The sequence below is a fragment of the Vidua chalybeata genome, chromosome 5, assembly GCF_026979565.1.
Source record: "Vidua chalybeata isolate OUT-0048 chromosome 5, bVidCha1 merged haplotype, whole genome shotgun sequence".
NCBI classification, from domain to species: Eukaryota; Metazoa; Chordata; class Aves; order Passeriformes; family Viduidae; genus Vidua; species Vidua chalybeata.
Window position 1 is genome coordinate 40,437,213 of NC_071534.1, and position 21,492 is coordinate 40,458,704.

At 40.3% G+C, this 21,492-nt stretch overlaps 1 protein-coding gene across 5 annotated transcripts in view; it reads left to right on the forward strand.

Moving 5' to 3' along the window:
• The window catches only part of PPM1H (protein phosphatase, Mg2+/Mn2+ dependent 1H), a 133,517-nt gene that overhangs the window by 83,236 nt on the left and 28,789 nt on the right, over nt 1-21,492 (forward strand). For all 5 annotated transcript variants that reach the window (XM_053942739.1, XM_053942738.1, XM_053942743.1 and 2 more), the window contains 2 exons: nt 8,752-8,836; nt 15,949-16,067. In XM_053942739.1, coding sequence (XP_053798714.1) covers nt 8,752-8,836; nt 15,949-16,067 — 204 coding nt within the window. The remainder of the gene's footprint in view (nt 1-8,751; nt 8,837-15,948; nt 16,068-21,492) is intronic.

Genomic DNA, 21,492 nt, shown 5'->3' on the forward strand with positions numbered 1-21,492 from the left:
CCTTTAAAAAACAAAAAAGAAAAAGTCTCCAGCAAACTGCAAACAAACTGTCTTTTAAATCTATGCCTTTGTAGCTGACTACAGAGACATGCAAGTTCTTCACTGCAGAGTTGCAGGGCCAGGGCCAAGACATGGAAAGCAGACTGGGCACCTTGGTTCTCTAGCTCCCATCTGTACTGTAGGAGGAGGGGCAGAGGGAGCACCTGAGGCTTGCTTGGTGAATGTTTCAAAGTCTGCTGTGGTCCTTACTATGTTGAAAAGCTTTTCAAGTCACCTGAATTGAACAAACTAAAGGCAGCCCAGGCTGTTCAGTCTCAGTAGCAGCTATGCAGTGATGCTTGAGCCCTGCTACTGGGACTTCAGTGATGGCTCTGGTCACTTCTGTGTGGGTGAATGAAGCAGGGCTTTGGTAAAAATTCACCCATGAAGAGTGAGCAGAGAGCATGAGTTGCAATCTTTGCTTTTACATCTCAGTCCAATTTGTTCCAATATCCTGCAACTGGTACCGAGTTCAGCAGAAAAGCTGAGATCAAAGTAGATATGACTTTAGGTGCTAAAGTCATTCTTTTTGTCAATGGTAAGACAGTGAAGAGCAGAGAGATAAAAAATCCTTGCTACTTCCATCTTACATGGACAGCCATAGCCCAGCCATATTACTGGCAAAATAAACACTGACTTGCACAGCAATGCCTTCATCCACTAAGCCCAGGTTTAGTTGCCATAGTAACTTGTCTTGGAGATGAATGTGATATCCTGGACAGCAGAGAAAAAGACTTTGATTCCACAGATACTGGTCCTGAGGCTCAGAGCTGGCCACAGAGGTGTGACTGCATTTCTTTGTTCATTTCCCTGGCATGGCCTGAGTAATTGGTAGCATGTTGTTCAGCCATGGTACAGAAATGTGGTGGTCTGTCATCAGTGCAGCCTTGTACTTAGTTGTGTTCAGATGAAGAATACACTGAAATCATTGGGGCAAAATGAATCCTAAGTGGGAAGATTTTGTGTGCTAGTAGTGTCACTATAAACTGGTTTGTAATAGCTTTCTAGCTGCCAGCTGAAGCCCTTTCTGAAAGATTGATGTGCTGAGATGTAAACCATCAGGAAAGTAATTGATTACACAGCATTTCAGTTTACTTCATTCACATTTGGGTTACTACTACTGGAGCTGGAGTAGACATTACTAGAAGTGTATAGGTAAGCTTATAAAGTCACTACTTGTTCAATAGCAAAAGTTACTTTCCTGATTAACTGAACAGGAACATTGCATACAGACAGCCAGTGCCATCACATTAGTGGGAGGGTGGGCATAACAAGAAAATATATAATTAACACTAAAATAAAACACAGTTAATAAAGTGAACTGCTAATAATAGCTCCATGCTTAGATTTCATCAGCCAAGCAACACACTTGAGAGCAGAAGCAACACACTAAACAAGGGCAGGGAATTCACTCACGGTAGAGTCTCATGGGAGTGGAGCTGCAGCCCACTGAAGAGGCACTGACAACTAGAAGCATACCGCTCCAGGGATCAAAAATGATGGGGCAACATATCTTCTCCAAGCTACCTCCTCTGTGGACAGCCTGCAAGCTCAGCATTACATTTAATTTTAAACTGTAGAGTAGTGATGCAGAAACAGCTGAAGTCATTTAGTTCCATTGTTGGTGACAGCCAGGTGCTTCTCATTGTTAGATGCAATATATAGGGCAGACTGCCAGCAATAGAAAATCCTTGTAGCTGCTGCTTGCTAAGTTGTTGTGAATACATGAGATGGAATACCAGATCAGCTCTAAAAATTCTGATTTCTGTTATTTTTGGTGGCAGTAAGGAAAATCCCGACTGGCTCAGGTGCTATTGAACATGAGAAGTAAGCCCTTCCATGGAAATCAATGTTATTCTGCTTACAGAAACAGTTTCCATTTGCCTATTTGTGGTGCTGTATTAAAAATGATACGATTAATTCAGTAAAATCAGACCATCAGAATAGTGGCTTTATAGTATTTCAGCAGCCTCATTGTGCCCAGAGGCCTTCTCCAAAGGAATCACTAAGTAAGCACTAGAAATATAAATATGAATGAGTCAGGTAATTGGAAACAGCATAAAGCTCTACATGTGTGTGCATAGGAACAGCTCATGTGCTTGCAGGTGCCTCTGAAAGACAACTTTCAGGGGGATTTGCAGGGACTGGATTACATAATTTCTTTTTCTGCTTCTTTTCAAAGGCAGGAGGAGGTTCTCATCTTGCCACTGGAGTGGTATAGCATGCTTGGCTCCATGCTGTGGCAAAGACATGAAGAAAGGACCTTGAGTGAAATTCTTGGGAATGCCCAGTCAGAGAACTGGTGGAGCAAGGGCTTTGCTTGGCAGTTGTGCTGCTGAGATACTAACCCTTGGAGCAGCTGGGGTGGCTGGCAGTCTGCAAAAGCCTTAGAAGAAGTTTGGGAGTGATCTTCATTGTTCTGGCAGGAAATGCCACAGCATGCTCCTGTAAGAAATTACTTTTGAAATATTTCACCAAGGCAAGTTCTCACACCTTTTATTGGCTTGAGGGAGCTGAAGTTCCTTCAAGTGATGAATGAAAGTGTCTGAGCAGCCTGCTGTAACTCACAATGTAACATGAAACTACATTGTCACAGGAAGAGCCACTAGCAGGGAGAGTCTACTCCCCCTTAATGTTGACTTTGTTTGGCTGAAAGAAAAATTATCCAGTGTTTGTATCCTGTCACAGCCTTTCTGTGAACAGGGGCATGTATGTGCTGAAAAATATGAAGAAATCAGGGTGGCACAACTGTTGAGTGGCAGTAAATAGAAAATGAGGACAGAGACCATTTTCACTGGTGCTACTCCTTCCCTGGTTTGTTGCTTGTTTTCTTCTTGATAATGATGCCAAGTAAGAGTTGGGGCAATATCTTAAGTATTACAGGTGGGAGGCAGGGAGGGTGTTTTTTCCATTGGTATTGCTGAGGGTTGCTGCTTCCACCTGAGTTTTATGGTGATGGATATGTCATCACTGGAACCTGTTTTATTGCCAGCTAAATTTATATAATAGTTTGTTCCACTATCCCCAGCCTGCCTTAATTAATAAAAGTAAGGAAATAGTTTAAAGGCTTTGCACTGTAGTTCCACATTGCTAGTGAATACATGGGATGGAATATGAGATCAGTACCATACTTATTGCCAGCGCAGTGAGGTGTTTGTACACCTGGTTTCTAAAGAAACATTGAGAAATGGGTATGGGTGGGACTAAGTGAGAATAATTCAGTTTGAAGAAGTAAAACCAAGGTGCCAGTGCTGAATGTATTAAAAGTCATCAGTAATCATAATGGCAGTAATGGCCAGTACTTCATTTACAGAAGAGAAAAACATTTCTCATTTTAACTGTTTTATAGTCATTGTCTTTCACTTCTTAGCAATTAAGAAAAGGTAAAGTTATTTTAAAAAGCACAACTGGTTTGAAGCTTAGCAACCATTAGCATTGATCTTCCCTGGATTGTTTAAATATATGCATTTAGTTACCAAAATAAACAAGTACCCATATAGACTGATTTCATAGTTCTAGGATTTACTTTCTTTTTTCCACAGCTATCTTGTGACACACCTAATAAAATCTACTGCTTAGCTCCCCTTTGAATATAATAAAACCCTGCCTTATTTTTTCTGTCAGTTTAATCCCTCTTTCTTTTTCATTGACACATTTCTAATACCTTTGCAGACAGGCCAGACACTTCTGCTTCATCTGTACTGAATCCACATGCTTCAACACCTTTTGACAAAATGGATGTGGCCTCCCTGTAACTTGGAATTGATATACACTGTCAAAAAGGGTTTTCTGAATGGACTTTCTCTGTCACCTTTACCAGATTTTTATCCTGTGTTGTAGAAATGTACAGTTTAATGTTGTGTTTCAAATCATTTTTGCCTGAAAAAGTGTGTAATGGAATCAGGGTGTCCCCTGAATACTCCTAACAGTTGGAGATGTCTCTTTGTTTTGAACAGTGGAGTCCCAATAGGCCTGTGACAGCAGTGGAATTACACTCTTGACCTTGTTCACTAAAGTGTTGCTTTCTCTGTATGATTAAATGAGAGTAACCAACAAGAGCTTCCTCTAAAATGTATGAGTTTCCTCTATTTGTTTCTCATAAGAAACATAGAAAGGATGCTGTGCAATTTTCAGCTGATTGTGTTTTCCACAAAAGAAAAAACAAACAAACCCAAAGCCCTGCTTGATTCAAGGAGAGGGGGTAGTTGTTAGCCATATTAAAATGCAAAAGCAGTTAAAAAAGTTAAAAAGCAAAAGCATATCAATATTTTCCTTAAGCCAGTGTTGTTGCTACAATCCTGAGCATCACAGCAGCAGTACAGCACAGTGGCAGGTTTTTATATTGTTGTTGCTTCACTCTCCATGTATTTTAAAAGTATATTTGGTATACTAAGGCACCAAATACAATTTCTAAGTATTGAATCTGAATATAGAAAATAACCATATACTTAATGTTCTGTGTGAATTTAGGTGATCGTTATGGACTACACAGTCATGTCAATCCAAAAGATAAATACACTGTTTTCTGCTGATGCACATGAAGCCTTTTAATCTCCTGGTGTTTCTTTTCATTTGCCTGTGAGTGAGCAGACATAGACAGCTGTAGGATTTGCCATGACTGCCGGTTCTGCCTTGTGCATTGAGCCACTGGCACATCTCTTGCTCTCCATTTACTTATTCACAGTGTGGCTTCTCTCTGGATCAGAAGAACTCTAGAGGCCAGAAGAGATACAAAATCAGATTCTTGTTTTTTCCATTTTAGGCTATTTCAGCTGTGTTTTGGGGAGATTTTTCTCCAAAATATTCCTGTTTACTATGAATATCCCAGCTCTGGAATAGTGAACATAGTTCCATTGTAATGCCAAGCGCGTGAAATGTAATGGCAGGTACAATCCTGTAGTTCCTGTGGGTGGGGAGTTAGGGTTCAAAAGAGAGGAAAGGACTCAGGGAAATCTAGTTTATTTTTAGAAGAGATCAGAATAGGTGATTTACTGGCCTCCATGGCCTCAAGACTTCAGAGCACTTCCTTACTGTATGTGACGCTGTGTGGAGAGGGCATCAGAGCGTGGAGGGCAATGCACTGAGGAGGCTGCAGATCTGTGACTCCTGATTTCTAGTCCTGCCAAAAAAAGCTTTTGTTTTTTAATTACTCTTTCATTGGTGATACAAATTAATGATTGGTATGGGTCTGAAGCAACCTTGTCATCAGAGAATATTTGGTTAGTGTTGACATACTTGTTTCTCTGCAAACATGAATCATCCATCTGGCTTTGGCAGGCTTGCCCTGTGGCTCTGCTATAATGTGTTTCACCAGTGTGGTGGAAATGAAAATGTCACTATTAAACATGGCAAAATCAGATGCTGTCTGGGCACTGCATCTATTCAAGGAGTTTTTGCTTCCTATGTAGTTATTTCTGAAGTTTAATAGGACAGCTATATTCTAGCATAAAACAATACGTTCATATATCCTCAATACATGGGAAGTTAAATGCTTTCAGAACACTATTTCCTTGCATACATGAGTGTTTCATGCATGGCAGAAGCAGTAATGCTCATGTAACACCATGTTGCTGCTTAGGCCATTAGGAAGTGTAAAATCAAAATTAATTGTCCTGCAGGACTGTATAGAGTGGGTCTCTAAAAGCAGTTGCTGGAGCTGTTTGCAGCTGCTGCATCAGCCAGGCTCCTTCCTCATGAGCACTTATTGACTCTGGGCTATTGAATTCAGGGCTCTGGAGGTTGCTCAGTAGAAAAAGCCTTCCATTGCTGCTTGGCAGTTCTGTCACTGCAAGGTCATGGAAAGGGCACGTCAGTCTCCAAACCCAATTAGGGCCTTATTCAGCACCTTTTCAATCACAGGGGAAAATCCCACTGAGCAGGGTGGCTCCTAGGCCAGGCTTTTGCACCCAGTCTCCTCAGTGAGACAGCCAACAAATATGTCCCTTTTTGTCACTTGAGCCATCAGAAATACACTTTGCTGTCATGAAACAGCTAAGCAGTTAGTGCAGAAAGGTAAAGAGCGCAGTACGGGCTTATAAGCTCACCACAGTTTAATTTGGACCAGTGCCTTGTATGTTTATGTCTCTGTCTTTCCCTTTACTCGTATCTAGAGCTGTCTCATTCCTCAGATCAAATCATTTGACTCTTATGAACAGCTGTAACTTGCAAGTTGAATAAAGTCCAACTGCTGAAAACATTAATGAAAAACATAAAACTCTCTTTTACTGGGTATCAACAGTATTGCTTTAATTCCTCCCCCTCTGAAGGTTTTTTTGTGCATGTGTGTGCTAGGTTGTGCTTTTCATCCCAGGTGGCTGCCAATTCTGGTGAAAATAAGTTGAGCTATGAAAGGTTAACCCACTCGCCTCTGAATTGCTTTTTATATGATGTGAGTCCCTCAGGGCCCAATTCTACCCATAGAAGTAAGAATGACAGCTATCAAAATATATACAAACTATGTCAATGTGCACAAAGAAAAAGATGAACCCCAGACTGGTCTGAGTGCTCTTTAAAATACGGATTTCCTGTGAGATAGTGATTAAAGGGGAAGCAAAGAATAATTAGAAAATTAGCCTGACGTGCTAGCAGTTATATCAATGTGTGGTTTTATATTAGCTCTTTCAGACAAGCAAAAGATCAGAAAATCCCTTATGACTCACTTAAACTAGTGTGTAAAATTTGGTTAGTGTCTGATCAGCTCCTTTGATTAGTCTAGTCTAGACTATTGCCAGAGTACATACTCTATACTAAATCCACAGACCCCTTTAGAGGAGGCCTACTCAAGTGAATCAAATAACATATTAAAAAGTTATATAAAGTGTTCACTGTCTGAGTAAATTAATCTCATTCAAAGCTGAATACCTTAGGAATTGCAAAAATAAAAGCAAAAGTGTTATTGCAGAAGAGAGGTGTTAGAGTTCTTAATTCGTATTTAAATGACTGTCAGAAATGCAAAAGAAAAATTTTCAGTAAACTTTTATTATTTTTAATTGGATAGGCATTTTTGTAAGTCTGTAGTCAGATTCTCTAAAGGAGAAAAAAATCTGTCAAAAATTATGCACTAATTTTTTTAGGAAATAGAGAGTTGCAACTACCATGTCTGTCTCAAGTACACAATATTGGTTTTAATTAAGGGCCAATGGGAACCTTTAGTATGTAGGCTGCACTCTTGCCACCTCTAAGTTCTACACAGTATTATTTGCAAGGAAGTGCTGAGAAGTCCAAGAGCACTAAGCTAAAACTGCTTTCCAAGCAAAGCAGTTTTCCCCTCATTGCCAGAGTTCTTCACACATCTGCCATTGTTGTATTCTGAACCTATCTGCTCTTTGCCAGATGAATGTCAGGATTGGGAACAGTTCATTTACTCATAGATAATGCTGCTGTCTTTTGCATACTAGCAGTAGTACATGACAATTTGGAGGCAATTTTAGTCCAATGACCAATCCACAAGACTTGGAAATCTGTCCAACGCCACTAATTTTAGAAATTGAGGTTTGTACCTGAGTTGGTTTTCTCAAGATGCCTGTGTTTTGAATTTAGAATTTTAAGTTTTCAGTCTTCGTGTGCCTACCATATTTGTTGGTTGCATCCCAGTGCCATCAGAACACCTGGCATTGAGGCAATGACAACAAATTGATCAAGGGAAGTAAGCTAGCTCATAAATAGGACATCAGTGAGGTGAAAATATCACAGAAATGGGACCATTTAAAACATAGAGAAACTGGAATCCAAGAAGCAAATACTATTTTAACTACACCAAATTCTGTCTAAATTTGAGAGGAGAGCTGGTACACTGCTGTTATCCAAACACTGAATTAATCTACTTATGGCTGAGAGACAGTTCCACAGCAGGCATTAAAGTCTTTGGGATGATACATTGTTTATCTAAAGTGCCAGGTATTGCTCTACTTACAGAGCTGCCTAAATAATGGAAAGATAAAGGAACATAGTTCTGTGAGTGAATACATGAATGCAGTAGAAATATTGGGTAAATTCTTCCCTCCTGTGACTTGTCTTCCAGCCAGTGGCATTACACCAGGGAAAGACTGGACCATATTTTGTGTGCAGCATATCATATTGTTAAAGAGGCAACAGGCAGGTGTTTGAGAAAATTTTCTCTCTGCAATTTGCAGAACTGTATATGAAATCTCTTGTCTAATCTACAGTCATACCATTACCTGCCATCTTTCAGCAGGTAACTAGTTAAATTTGCATTAAATAGGATTTTCTTTGCTATTTCCATTTAATGTTGGAGTAGAAATGTTCTGACATGACACATGACAAATTAATAATTGGAAAGTGCTTGGATGAGTCATTTGAAGCCAGTAGTTTAGACAATATCAGCCACAACTGGTATTAAAACCAGCAAAGAATTGTTCTACAATCAGTGCTTCTGCAGCATCAACTCTGGATGTCTGCATTTACCTTAATTAAGATACCCCGTTGACATCAATTGAAATAACTCCTGCTTTTGTTGCTTGGATGTTTTTGTGAGCTCTAAAATGAACTCAGCTTATACAAGTACTTTGTTACCCAGCCTAAAGGATGCAGGGCAGGAATTATCCTGTTCTGCTGACAACCTCAGTAGAAAAGAAATGGCTTTATTTGACTGTGATTCTGAAGAGAATAAGAGTGTGACTGTACCCAGTGTTTTTTTGGGTTTTTTTTTACTTTTTTTTTCTCCTATGCTGATGATGTTTTATTACTTTACAGAGCTATAATAATCCGAAATGGCGAAGTCATTCCAATGTCTTCAGAATTCACTCCAGAGACTGAACGCCAGCGACTTCAGTATCTGGTAAGAGACCTGAGGACCAAATCAGGTACTGCTGATGACAGGCATTGCCCAGTAATGTCAAAGGCTCAGAGAAATGCTGCTGAGTTACTGTGGCTCACTGAAGGATGATGTGTCCACTGAACACCAATGACTGATCATGTATGTCTTTAAGCCATCAGCAAATGTGGAGAAAATCCTGGTGGTGCAAATCTCAATGAAAGGAGTATTGCCTCTTTGGCAAAGGCCCTCGATTAGCGTGGCTGTGCTTATGTACATTGTTCAGCTGCAGGCCCTTCAGCAGCACACTGGTGTTGGATTTTGAGAGCTCAGACACAGAGTTAATGAGCCACAGATGTATTTCAATCCATCCCAGTGCTTGCTGTGTGACAGTGTGACTGCTCTTTGTATGTGAGTGATATTGCAGAATTCAATTAATTTACTCTAACAGTATGCCAGTTGTATCTCTGTCAGGATAAAGATATCCAACTTAGAGGTGATCTCAGTGAACCTTAGTAGCTGCAGGATAGGATGGGTGATCAAAGATTAGTTTTATTTAATGTAGCAGCACCCATAAAGCTGGGACAGGGTGACTAGCTGGGGACACATGGGATGCTTTATAGACCAAGCTGTGTTGGCTGATAAGCTGCCTGAGGAATATAAGTCAAAATGTATGGTATTATTTTTCATACAAACCATCCTGTTACTTTTTAAGGTTTTATTCGATCAGTTGGTTGAAGTCGATTAGTTGTTTGTCAAAATATCATTCCTGACATGGCTGAGAGATTTCCTTTGTGCTTCTTCTGTTTCTTTTAGAAATTTCAGCTTCAGCCAAGGCAGGGTCACTCTCAGCCTTGCCTGACTCAAGGTGGAGAGGCCAAGATTAGTGATGTTCCCAGGTCTTAAGGTATTTTCTATTTTCAGCCTGGACCAAGCACTGTGGTTTGAAACTAGATAAAATGCCAGTGTTTGAAAGGTGGTGGTAGAAGGTTTTAAAGAAAAATTGTGTTTCCTCAATTGTCACATTTAATTTTTTTTCAGTCGGATTCATTGGCTTGAAGCTGAAAATTTCAGAGGAAATACTACTTTGGGACTATTCGTATTCAGAGAACCAAGTGGCAAAGAGGCCTAATAAATATTTACAGTTCAGTTACATTTAAAATAATTTGTTTCCCTCTAAAATAAAAGGTATCTTTAGCATCTAGGGAGTCTGCTACTTCTGTAGGAAATATGAGATAAAACATTGCCTACAAGGGTTTTTGTTTTCTCATTTGATGTCCTTTCTGGCTTAAATTTGAAACTAGTAGCTGATCTGAAAAGCATTTCTGCTGTTTCCTATGGAAAATTCCTTTACCTTTGTTTGTTTGTTTTAATTCTGTATGTAACAAATATGCCAGGTCTATGGGTATCATGTTCAAAGAGAATACATGCAAGACAGCAAGAGCGTGAAACAAAATTACAGATAATTTCAAACACAACATTCCCTAAGTAAGATTTTTACTCTTGTGTTTAAAAAAAAGAAAAATAAAAAGATTACTCCAGACTTCTTGCAATGTTGGCATAAGCATTACACTCCAAAGTTTGCATCTGTCTTACTAATTAGATCCCAAATAATTCCTCTTACTCACTTGTCTGTCCCCAGGTTCTGCTATTAGTCTGTTATTCTGTTATTCTACCATCAACATCTCTTGTCTCTTGTTCTGTCTGAAAGTTATTTACTTTTGTTCTATTTTCTTATTTGCAGTTAAAGCTGAGTTTCTTTGTTTCAAATATGTTGTGCTGCTCTTCCTGCACAATAGGAAGAAAATCCCTTAATCACTTTAGCATTAATATTTTACTTTGTAAATGCAGAGATACTGTTCACTATGAGGAAGTTACTGTACAAACAAAGGGAGAGTATAGATTTACAGCCTGAAGGCTGTTCCCTGTGCAGCAGACACTGTTGGTGCAGTCAGGATGAAGGAGCTTCCCTCTGCTTAAATTTAGTGCCTGTTGATTCCTTCAGTCACACAGGATGTTCTTTTAGGCCCTCTTTTCTGAGCCTTAATTTCTGTGTGGAAAGAATTCCATGGGATAATGAGTTGTTCAGGTCATGTGAGTATCTTATATGAAGTCCTTCAATATAGTCTTAGACAAAACTGTTCTTCAGCTAACACTGATTGAGTAACTGAGAGGGGAGGGAAGTAAATGTTTTCCCTGTCCTGGCAAGTTTATTGCCATGCATCCAAGAATGGCCTTGGCAGTAGGCCTCTGGCATGGACAACTGAAAAGGACAGGTTGACTATCCATTCGTTCTGACTTTGAAGCAGCTCTGAGCCTGGTCATCACTCCATAGGAGGGCAGTCGTGGGGCAGCATCCAGCTGCAGACTTCAGGCAGGCTATATGGCAGAGACAGACTTCTCTGTCAGGCAATTTGTGAAAGTATTGCAGAAGGCAATCAATCATTCTGTCAGAGAGCACTTCTTAAGATGTAAAGTGTGAAAGCTTTGCACCAGTATTCCCTTGGTCCTTCAGTTTCTGTAGAGGTTCAGTGCACCATGTTGCTTCCCTTCCACTGGTGGGCATTCAAAAGCCTCCTTTTCTTCTGAATTTGTCTCTCTTTTCTTTTTAGCACTGTAGAAGGAGAGCTCCACACATCGCTTGGGAAAAGTCCTGGTTTCCTGTATCAGTGTATCTTGAAGGAAAAAAAATCCAGTATTTACTGGGAGCTGCTCTGGTGCATTCAGCAGTTGTGCAGGCAGTGACAGCCAGAAGCAATTTTTCTTTCATCTTCTGAGGAGACTATTAATTTCAGTCATGATAGTCTAAATTGCAGCAGTAAATAGGATAGATTTTGTTACTTTTTCCCTTGGAAAACGTGTTTAAAATGAATGGTGAATTGAGTGTACTGCAAATGGGTGTATTTCTATTAGTTACTGAGGTTACACTTTCAAGATGTCACGGGAGGTCAGTGTGGTGTTTGTAGCATTTTCATGTGTGCAGCCAAACAGCCCCTCTAAAGTTCACCAGATGTCCCTCTAAAGCTACCAGTGCAGATGTCACTGCTAGTAGAGAGTGGGTGGCCACCAGTGAGAGTGACCATGGGTGCTCTTTGTGTTTGCCACCATTCAAGCAAAGGTTCATGAGCCCAGATAGTCATGGGCTCAAAGGGAATATATTCTTATTTTGTTGCTCAGGTGAGGATAAAAGTAACACTAATATTCACCTGCTGAAGGATGCCTGCAGAACCGGAGCCTGAAGAGGAAATGAACCTAGATCTCCTAATGAAGGCAGCACTTCAATTACAAGTCAGTCAAGATGTAATTCTCTTAACAGTTTTTGGCTCCCTGTATCACCCAGCACAGGATTACTTCACCCATCTGACACAGTGGATGATGCTGTGGTAAAAGAGATGTGTGGTTCCGTGAAAGGGGTCCTGGCCTTTCACAAGATGAGACACCAATCAAGAGATGGATTTAGCTTCTAGTCTTCTTCCTTTTACCACCACATCCTTTAATTTTAATCTCTCTTTGGGTTAAGTGTGTCCCTATGATAATGGCTGAGTCATTTTCAAAACTTCTGGGTGCATTGGGCTGTGCATGCTGTTGTGAGCAGTAGTCCCATACAGTAGAATATTCTTTTGGAGAATAGGGAACAATATGATAAAAGTATAAATTTGTAAGATAATAGCTGGTGTAGGGGAAAGCAGCAAATCTGAAAATAGCACAGAATGCAGTGAAACCACTAGTGCCAGCGACTTTCCAGTGCAGTGCTTACTGAAGGAGCTGGAAAAGGCAGTGGCAGGCCTTACTGAGGTACAGATAAGATACAAGCAGTGTTTCCTGCCACCTAATTAACTGGCATGCTAGTGTGTAAGTCTAGGTTTATCTTCATTTCATGTTTGCTTTTCTAATCACCAGGAAACACAGCAGGATGTAAATGCCCTTTTTAAACAACCATGACTAATATTTCTTTGACTGAACTTCATTTTAAAATACTAATTTTGAATGCAATACATATAGCCACAAAATAAACCATAAAATGGCAGAGTACCAAAAACACACAATGTAGACTATGCCAGATTTATGCCAAAAAGCTCTAAGAGCTTCTGAAAGAGAAAATACGACAAATGTTCCAGTTTCATAACACAGAATAACAATGTTGTCTGAAGATACCTCATAAGTATATAGGAAGTGTTTGATAGCACACTATTTGTTAAACTTCAGGTTCTCTGATTGGTGTTTCTGATGTGAGGTTCTTGCAAATTGAGACTAAACAAAAAATGGAAAATATTTTGTGTCCTTACAGGGGAAATTCTGGTAGTTCACTTACCAATTTTTTTGTTGTTTGATCACTTGAGGGGATTTCATGGTTCTGCTTGTGTATCTGTTTGAAAGATCTGTAGATTTTTAAAGTGTTGTTTTTTGTTTATTTTCTGGTTCTGCTGCCCAGCGTGGTTTTGTTGAGGTGGGGAGAAGAGTCCTGCCTTGTACATGGAGAACAGTTCTCAACAAGCCCAACTGGAATTTGCAGCTGAGTTTTGTAGTAGAACATTCTTCTCTCTGTAGAATTACCAGTGAAGCATCAAAAATAACAGTTTAAAAATGGTAAAAAATATGGAAAATTAAAAAAATAAAGCAAAGCACAACAAAAACCCCATCTCTTCACATAAGAATTCAGATCACAGACACCAGAAGCTTCCAAATTGCTCTTTTCCTTCTGTTTCACTGACGCCAAAAATATTAGAATCAAGTTAAGATCCCTGGATTGTAAATCAAGCATTGAGGCTTGGCTGCGGAAGAGAAGTCTTATTTGAACATTAGCAGTCCACTGGTAACTGTGCCAGCTTTATTAATCTTATTTCAGTTATGACCTCAGACTTTCCATCTGAGAAAATCTTTATGCAATACAGTCTCTCCTGGTTGTTTTACCTTTTCATTAAAGAAAATTCTTGGTTTTAAGTAAAAAAAAAGCTAAAAGCCTGTAATGTTTTTCTTCTTGACCTCTTATTCAGACTAGTAATCTCACATTCTGATGGTTAGATAACTTCATTTTGATATCAGGTGTGATTGTTCTTTTAAGTATGACCTTGTTTTGTAGACAGGTGACAGTATTTAGCTGGTAGTGGTTTGTAACATTTTAATCAAAGATAGGCTGTACATTTTTAAAAGTGAACTGAATTTCACTTTCAATGCAGACTGACTTCATTGTTTACAATATCATAGACCAGAAGAAATTTTAAAAACACCAAAAACAATCCAGCTCTTCGTTATCATACAAAGAACAAATATTGTTCATGTTATGTGATGCATCAAAGCATTAGGAATTTTCCATCTTTTTTGCAACTGGAATGAAAATAAATAAAATAAAAAGCTTACATGTACTTTTAAATGAAGAAGTTCATTTTTCATACTTCCAGAGTGCTGGAAGTATGAAAAGCCTCATGTGGACTAATACTGCTGAACCTCTCAAAAGTCACTACTGCTTCTCAACCATTTCTGTAATGAGGAGAGTGATCCAATTAGAGGGCCCTTGACAACAATATTTGGGTGGAGAAGGGGACCTTGGCTGACTGTAGACTGAAGGAAAAAGAATGTAATTCCCTTAACTGTACACAGAGAGAATTTGATGGAGTTCCTGTTCCAGGAAGGGATTGCAATGTCAAGATCACTTGTGTGCTTGAAAGCCACCTCTTGAAAGCAGAATCCAATCTTGTTGGCTACACACAGCAACCTTCCTCAGTCCTGTTCCAACCAAGCCTGAGGTATTTTCTGGAAGGATGTCTGGTGATGGGAACAGAGACAAGCTGATAGAAAGTTAATGTTGTGATGTGCTGAGCCTTATAGAGCTCCTATTAAATTGACTGGGAGCAGGCTCAACTCTTAAATGCAGGAAATATTTTATTGTGAACTATCTGCATGACAGATGCCAGGTAGATCAATAAGGGCTTCCAGTGCTTCCTGCTGCTTGCCTTTGATGAGCACTAGATTTATGACATACACACAAACTAAACCCCAGCTTATTTCATCTGCCTTGATGGTGGCTGCTGCTGAAGATAAGACAGACTTTATTGCCTTAACTGGCTGGATAAGAAAAAGAGTTATCTGCAAAACGGTTGAGAAATGCAACTTTTTTTCAGTTCCCTAGCCAATTTGACTGTGTCTTTCATAAGGGCTTGCTCACAATGCGGCTTTGCGGAGGAAGAGAGAAAGGCTTGTTTATTTGAGTACTAAAGAAAAAGGAGTGAGGTTTATTTCAGAAAGATCACTTGACATGATAGGTTAATCCTAAACATACTCTATTTCTTCTGTGTATAAATTCAATCCAAAAATTTACACAGTGGACGAAGAGCCTTGCGATGCTTTCAACTATGGTCAGCTTTGGAGAGCATGAGTCAAAGGCATGACTCTGGCAAAGAGGTCTCCAAGCATCTGCAGAGCAGTGCAACAGAAAGGACATGAGCAGCATTTGAACATTAAAACCATCAAAGGCCTTAGTTGCAGTTGTGACACAAAACTGCTGCTGCTTTTCTTGAAGTCTGTTTTGGATGAAGGATGTAGTTTTTCAAAAACAATAAAATAAATTGCCTTGTAGCTTGTGTTTATTTGCAATGTCATGTGATGCGGGGTACATTTTTCTCGAAGTGGTGACAATTAAGATGTGGTAGCAATGTTAGGTTTTCTGTGTTGTTGGCATTGCTGAACTGGGAGTCAAAAAGCTAGAGCTTCACTGCACAGTCACCCCTTCAAGTCTCTCCATGGCTTTGTATTTGATCATTCCTTTCTCTCTTGCTGACTTACAAAAGGGCATGTGTTCTGTTTTACAAAGCTCTACAGACTCCTTCAGGGTCAATGGATGAAGTGTAGTTTAGAGATCCCAAATCTTGAGAAGCAGGGAGAAGAAATAAAGGATTTTGAGGTCAAGAGGACTTCTAAGGCTTCATAAGGCTGCTCCTGGATATCAGGCAGAGGCAGAAATGGTGTATGTGCATTGTTTGCTGAAATGGAGCACATCATCATCCTTATTTAAAAAGAAGGGTAGAGGAGTGGGTGGAATTTGTGTGGGAAGGGACCAGGAAGGGATGGTAATACTACCTCATTAAAAATAGATAATGTCTTGTTTTATGTGGTATCTGTGGTTTGATTTCTGCCCACAGGCTTATATGCAGCCTCACCTGCTGGGAAATGAATTCACACATCTAGAGTTTCCACGGAGGGTGCAGCGCAAGGAAGTTGGAAAGAGGATGCTGTACCGTGACTTCAACATGACTGGCTGGTAAGAATGTGTCCTTCTCAGCATGGGGTCAGCCTTCTCCCCCAGCCAATGCCTGCTTTGTACCTATCTTTGATTAGTGTAAACTGCATCAAACATGGAGGTGTACCCCTGCATACTAAAAGAAAAGGCATTTCCTTCTTTCAGGTGTATCTTTCTTCTAGAAGATAATGTTTTAAATAAGTGGACCTCCCTCCAGAGAGTTCATTGTAATGTGGGAGCACTCAAAGTGGAGAAAGCATATAAAGGCAAAGATGTGCCAGGGCATCTTTCTGAAAGCAAAACAATTTTCCTGTCTTTGACATAGTTTTTTATAAATTCTGGATCAGTGGGTCAGACATTTGTCTTTTAAACTAAGATGTTGGGCGATCATGCCTTCACATGCTGAGGAAAGCTTGCAGAAGGAAGGAGCTGCCTTCCCTACTCCACTGCAGCTGGTTTGGATATCCCTTGAGGAATTGTTTTAGACATGGACCTATCTGAACACAACAAGCCTAAAATGAAAAGGCTTGAATGAACAGCATGGACTTAAAGAAGTGAAGACAGATAGAATGATGTGGTTTTTTTTTTTTTTTTCTGTTTGTTTCTGGCTAAATGTCTTCATTGTTTTTTGTTGAGCCTCCTCGGAGAAGCCCTAATCTTTGCTGTTGTGAGTTCCGTGCATGAACTATAAAGGCAAAAGCCCAATATATGCAAATGGTCTTCATTTCCATGACATTTGTGTTTTAGTGTCTGTAGTAAATGTCCTTTCAGGAAGAAAAAGGACTGAGGGGTTAAAAAGAAAGCCTATTTTAGGTTTGGAAGCCTGGATGCTCACATACACCTACAGCTCTACATAACTTTTGCTTTGTTCCATGCTTTATGGACCAAAAATATAATTATGTTTTAATGGCAGAATAATGATCTAAGTTTAATATAATCTGAAGTGTTTATGCAGAACATGTAAATCTGAGAATAACTATCATTGTCTGTCATCTTGAACAGCTGCTAGTAGAATATGCAGTTTCACCCTGAGAATGATGACTTCACATTTTAAAAAGGCTACAGGCATGAGCAAAAGAATAGGAACAGAATGAGAACATTGGATCAACTGAGGACTTAGACAGCAAAACATTTGGAAGATCATGAGACACTCTCCCAATTTCTGCAAAAGGAGGTGTTTTTTTTTGGTTTTTTTTTTTTTTTTTGTTAACCTCCCAGATGTCTCTGGAGGCACCAATAAAGAATGGTTTCATGTAGACTTCCAAAAGCTCTTTTTCAAGATGTGACATGCCAGTTGGGAGGAAAAACGTGGGGGAGAGCTACAGAAGTATCATAGGCCAGGAACTTCCTGAGAAGAGGGCAAGAAAAGATTTCTGTCATCATGGCTGGAAAGCAAAGAGGGTTTCTTCAGGTTCATGGGAGTTGTTTTGCATTTCCCTGCTTGGTTAGTGGTCTGGAAAGGAAATGGGGCTGGAATTGTTGAAGTTGCAGCATTGGCAGGTGACACCACAGCTCTTTTCCTATTAAACAAGAATGGCCATGAGGTACTGCAAAGAATTAAGTGATTAATGCAAATGGGCATCATAGTGATCAAATTTGGTATTGATAAATACAAAGTAAAGAATAAAGAGGAAAAATAACTATTTATGTACACTAGAGGTTCCAAATTGAAAAGTCTAAAAACTCAGTGGAAGTTTTGCTTAGTACAGTATTTTTTTCAGTCCAAATCACCAGCAGAATGCTGAGATTCGTACAGCAATAGACAGTTTAAAAGTTAAGTGAAGAGATAATTCTGTATATTTCTACCTCACTTGTGAATGTATGCATAGCACTTTACCTTATCCAAAATGTGGTTATTATATAGTTAATACTGTTTGGCATTAGAAAAAGAACAGAAATTCTAAATGTAGAATAATCAGTAAGGTAGAAGAGCTTTGGTAAGTCAAACTGGCAGATTTGATCCAATGTGTTGCTGGTTTGTGAACTCTCTTAGCTCTAGCATATAGGAGGGAGGAGAAGAAAGTTATTTTCCGGTTGATTTTTCTGAATTTCCTGAAATCTAGGACACACATTGATCCAGTTAGAGATTCTAATATGGTCAATGCAAAAATTGTCACCAGTTCAGTACAAATATGCTTAGCTGTGAGCAGTTATTCTGGAATAAATGCTTGAACTGCGACTTGAAAATTCAAGTCTGAATTCACAACAGTATTGTCCCAGAAAAAGGTGGCCTGTGCCAAGCAGAAACATGTGGAGACTGTGGTGAGGCTGCCTCTCCCTGCTGTTCCTTTTGACTTCTGGATGGAAGTGAAAAATGGGGCCTACATTTTTGTCCTAATAAAAGAATTGGAATCTTTCAGCTGCTCCATAATCCACAACTAGTGCATCAATTACCTCTTTGTTTGGTTGCCTCAGGACAATGAAGTGATGAGGAAATTGCTCTATTGCCATACATTTGTGTAAAACAGAGCCCTTCTAAATAAGGATCCATTTCTTTTTGCAAGGTTTCGCCCAAGGTGTTTGTTATCCGTTGAACTGTGTGCAGTGATCCCCTAGGCAGAGGAGAAGCAATCCATTTCTGTTTATGTAAAAGTCTGGCTCAATTTTAATGGTTGTGATTGTGGAGAAGACATTAGATTTCCAGTTTGGTGGGCCCTCAGAGGTGATGGTTTGAGGTGGCAGAGGTTTCTTAGCGGCTGTTTTCCATTTCAATGATTTTGCTTCTAGTTTCTTCCCTTTCTTATTCCTGGATTCAACTGATGCATCAGGACACAGTGGCCAAGGACATACCTGTTTTGCATTTGTTTCTAAGGACGCTATCTATCATGGAGAATAAATTAGCATATATATTCCTTTTCTAGAAAATGTCAGGTGGTACTTCAGCCAGCCAGAGCTTGATACACTAAAATGCTGCTGAACTTTTATCACATACAATGCAGATGATCAATTGTCTGAATTGTTTTTTGGTCACTAACCTCACTGTGTGTTGACATTTGCACATACATGTAGAGAGGTGCAGGTGATATTAGGAAGAAAAAGCCACTCTTACACTTAATTACTTAATTACTTAATCCTTTAGTGAAAGAATGTAGGACAGTCTCTGCTGTGATGTTTCCTCAGGAAATGAAACTGTTTTACTTTACAATTCAGCATACTTTTTGTGTTTTCTATTAGAAGCTGTATGACTTTTTTTTCTTCATTTTTATCCTCCTCCTTTGCTCCAGAGCTTTTCAGATTCTCAACAATGGCTTGGCTTGGCCAGCTTGTTTGGATTACAAAAGATTATTGTCTTTGGGTCTGTTATAATGTATTTGGCCCTTTATTTTTTCCTTCTTTCTTTCTTTCTTTTTTTTTTTTTTCATGTGAAGTTTCCACACTGGCTTTGTCTCCACAGCCCACAGTGGTAGCACAGCTGCCAAGTTTCCCCACAGCATTAGGACAACCACTGATCCAGCAATGTGTACCGCATCACTAGCCCAGGCTGCCTGTAACTGCTTTGAGACCAGCCTTTCCCTTCCCGCTCCAGCTCGCCTACCCTTTCTCCTTTCTTTTCAGTGGCAATTGCAATGAGAAATCATGCTGTATTAAATACACGTAAAATAAATCCTTTAGTGCTGGGAGCTGACCATGAGCTGCCCTTGCTGCACCCTTGCCCCATGTGTGCTGTGCCTGAACAATGAATGCAAAACATGTAGTGTAGCTGGCAAGGCATCTTAAGAGCAGTGTGTCCTGCTGAACAAGCTTTCAAGCTGTCTCAAGCCATAATTTGCTGGCAGATATCTGTGTTACAGACAGTCTTTCACAGCTGGGTCTCTGGGCTGGGGTTTTCAAGCCCATGCCTTGCAGAGGTTAGACTTGTATTGGAGAGAGGTGTCCTGGTGGCTTGGACAAGTCCTGGCAACTGAAGCATCAGGAAAGACTCAGAGGCCATGTAAGCAGAGACTGGTCAGTGCTAAAAAGGGGGGTGAATAATCTGAAGTGGAAATATAGGGGGGGGGAGCAGCAGGCCTGGTGACAGCTGCTCCTTTAAAGGACTGCACAGAATTAGTACTCTCTGTCTCTGGCTTTATTTAAAGTTGGTCAGACACAGCTGGTCAGATCTTCACGTGTACATCCAGTGTGAACAATTTTGAGGTATTTTGCTTTAACTGTATCCTAGAACCTTCTGAAACCTGAATTTCTGACTGGCTGTGTCCTTCACTGTGGCTCCTTCTAGAGTTCCCCTCCCAGCCTTCTGTGGGGCTGGAAGAGCCATACAGCACTGTGCTTAACCAAAGGCATCTGGAAGGCACTACCAGTTGGCATCAACTTCAGTGGTTTCAAGATTAATTTTTTGCTCCTCCTTGGAACAAAAACAGTGGCTTTACTGCTGCCTGCATTGAAGTGGAGTTCTTTAAAGGCTTGTATCCAGATCACAACTTCAGCTTTTTGACTTGATTATAGCATGGCAAAAGAGACCTAGATAATAAGTACAGTTTTTGACCTATTTGTTGGTTGCTTCCTTTGCCCTCCAGGAGAGATAGAGCTGAGCAGCAAAGCTGAGCTGCACCCCATCAGAAATTGTTTGAGGCAGTGTAGTGCCCACCACACACCATGGGCTGATGCCCAAGGTGGCAGTGAGCAGGGGAATTGGGCACTGTCTCTGAGCGTGCCGTCTTTGCAGCAGCAGTGGAGCCCTTGGCAGCTCCGTGTCCATGTGTCTGGTGAGGGGGTGCTGTGGCACATGGGGTCAGTGCCTGAGGGTCAACCCGTGCTGGGGAATCGCCGGCCTGCATGATTTATTCCAAAGAAGGGAGGGCTGGTGCCCTGAGGCAAGCACTAAGCAAAACCCATTTTATTCTAGAGTCAATATTGTCCACTGCCTGGAAAGCTGCCAGCCTGCTCTGCACTCACCCTTTTCTTTCCAAGAGGGAATGTCTTTCAGCCTCTAAGCATCTGATTAAAAAAGCAACTTCACTTTTCAAGCCGTTTTATTTTGTTTGGGATGGATGCCTTTCACTTTCATTGTGCAGCCTGCCTTGCCGTCTGCGGTTCAGACTCCAGCTCACAAAAACCAGGCTCTCATTAATCACTTATTGGGGATCCAGAATACCCCAGTGAGAGCCAATGTACATGTTTTGCTTGGTAATGTGTGAGCTGATTTGAACAAATATTGCCAATGTGGCCGCTATCTTACTCTTTATTGCTGGGCTCTATGTCCTTTGACAGCACACTCAGGTAGCCTGCCCAAGGAGTGCCTGAGCAGATTGAGAAATGCCACAAAAATGCTTTATGGAGCCGGCACCTGTGTTGCACCCTCCTTTAATATAAATTGATTTATTGAATCAAGCACAGAAGCCCTGCTACAGAAACCTCAGGCTATAGTCTCTAGAGAACCACCTAATAAAACAGCCCCAACTGACACTCCTCATTAGCTTTTCCACCGATCCCAAGGCAGTATTTAAAG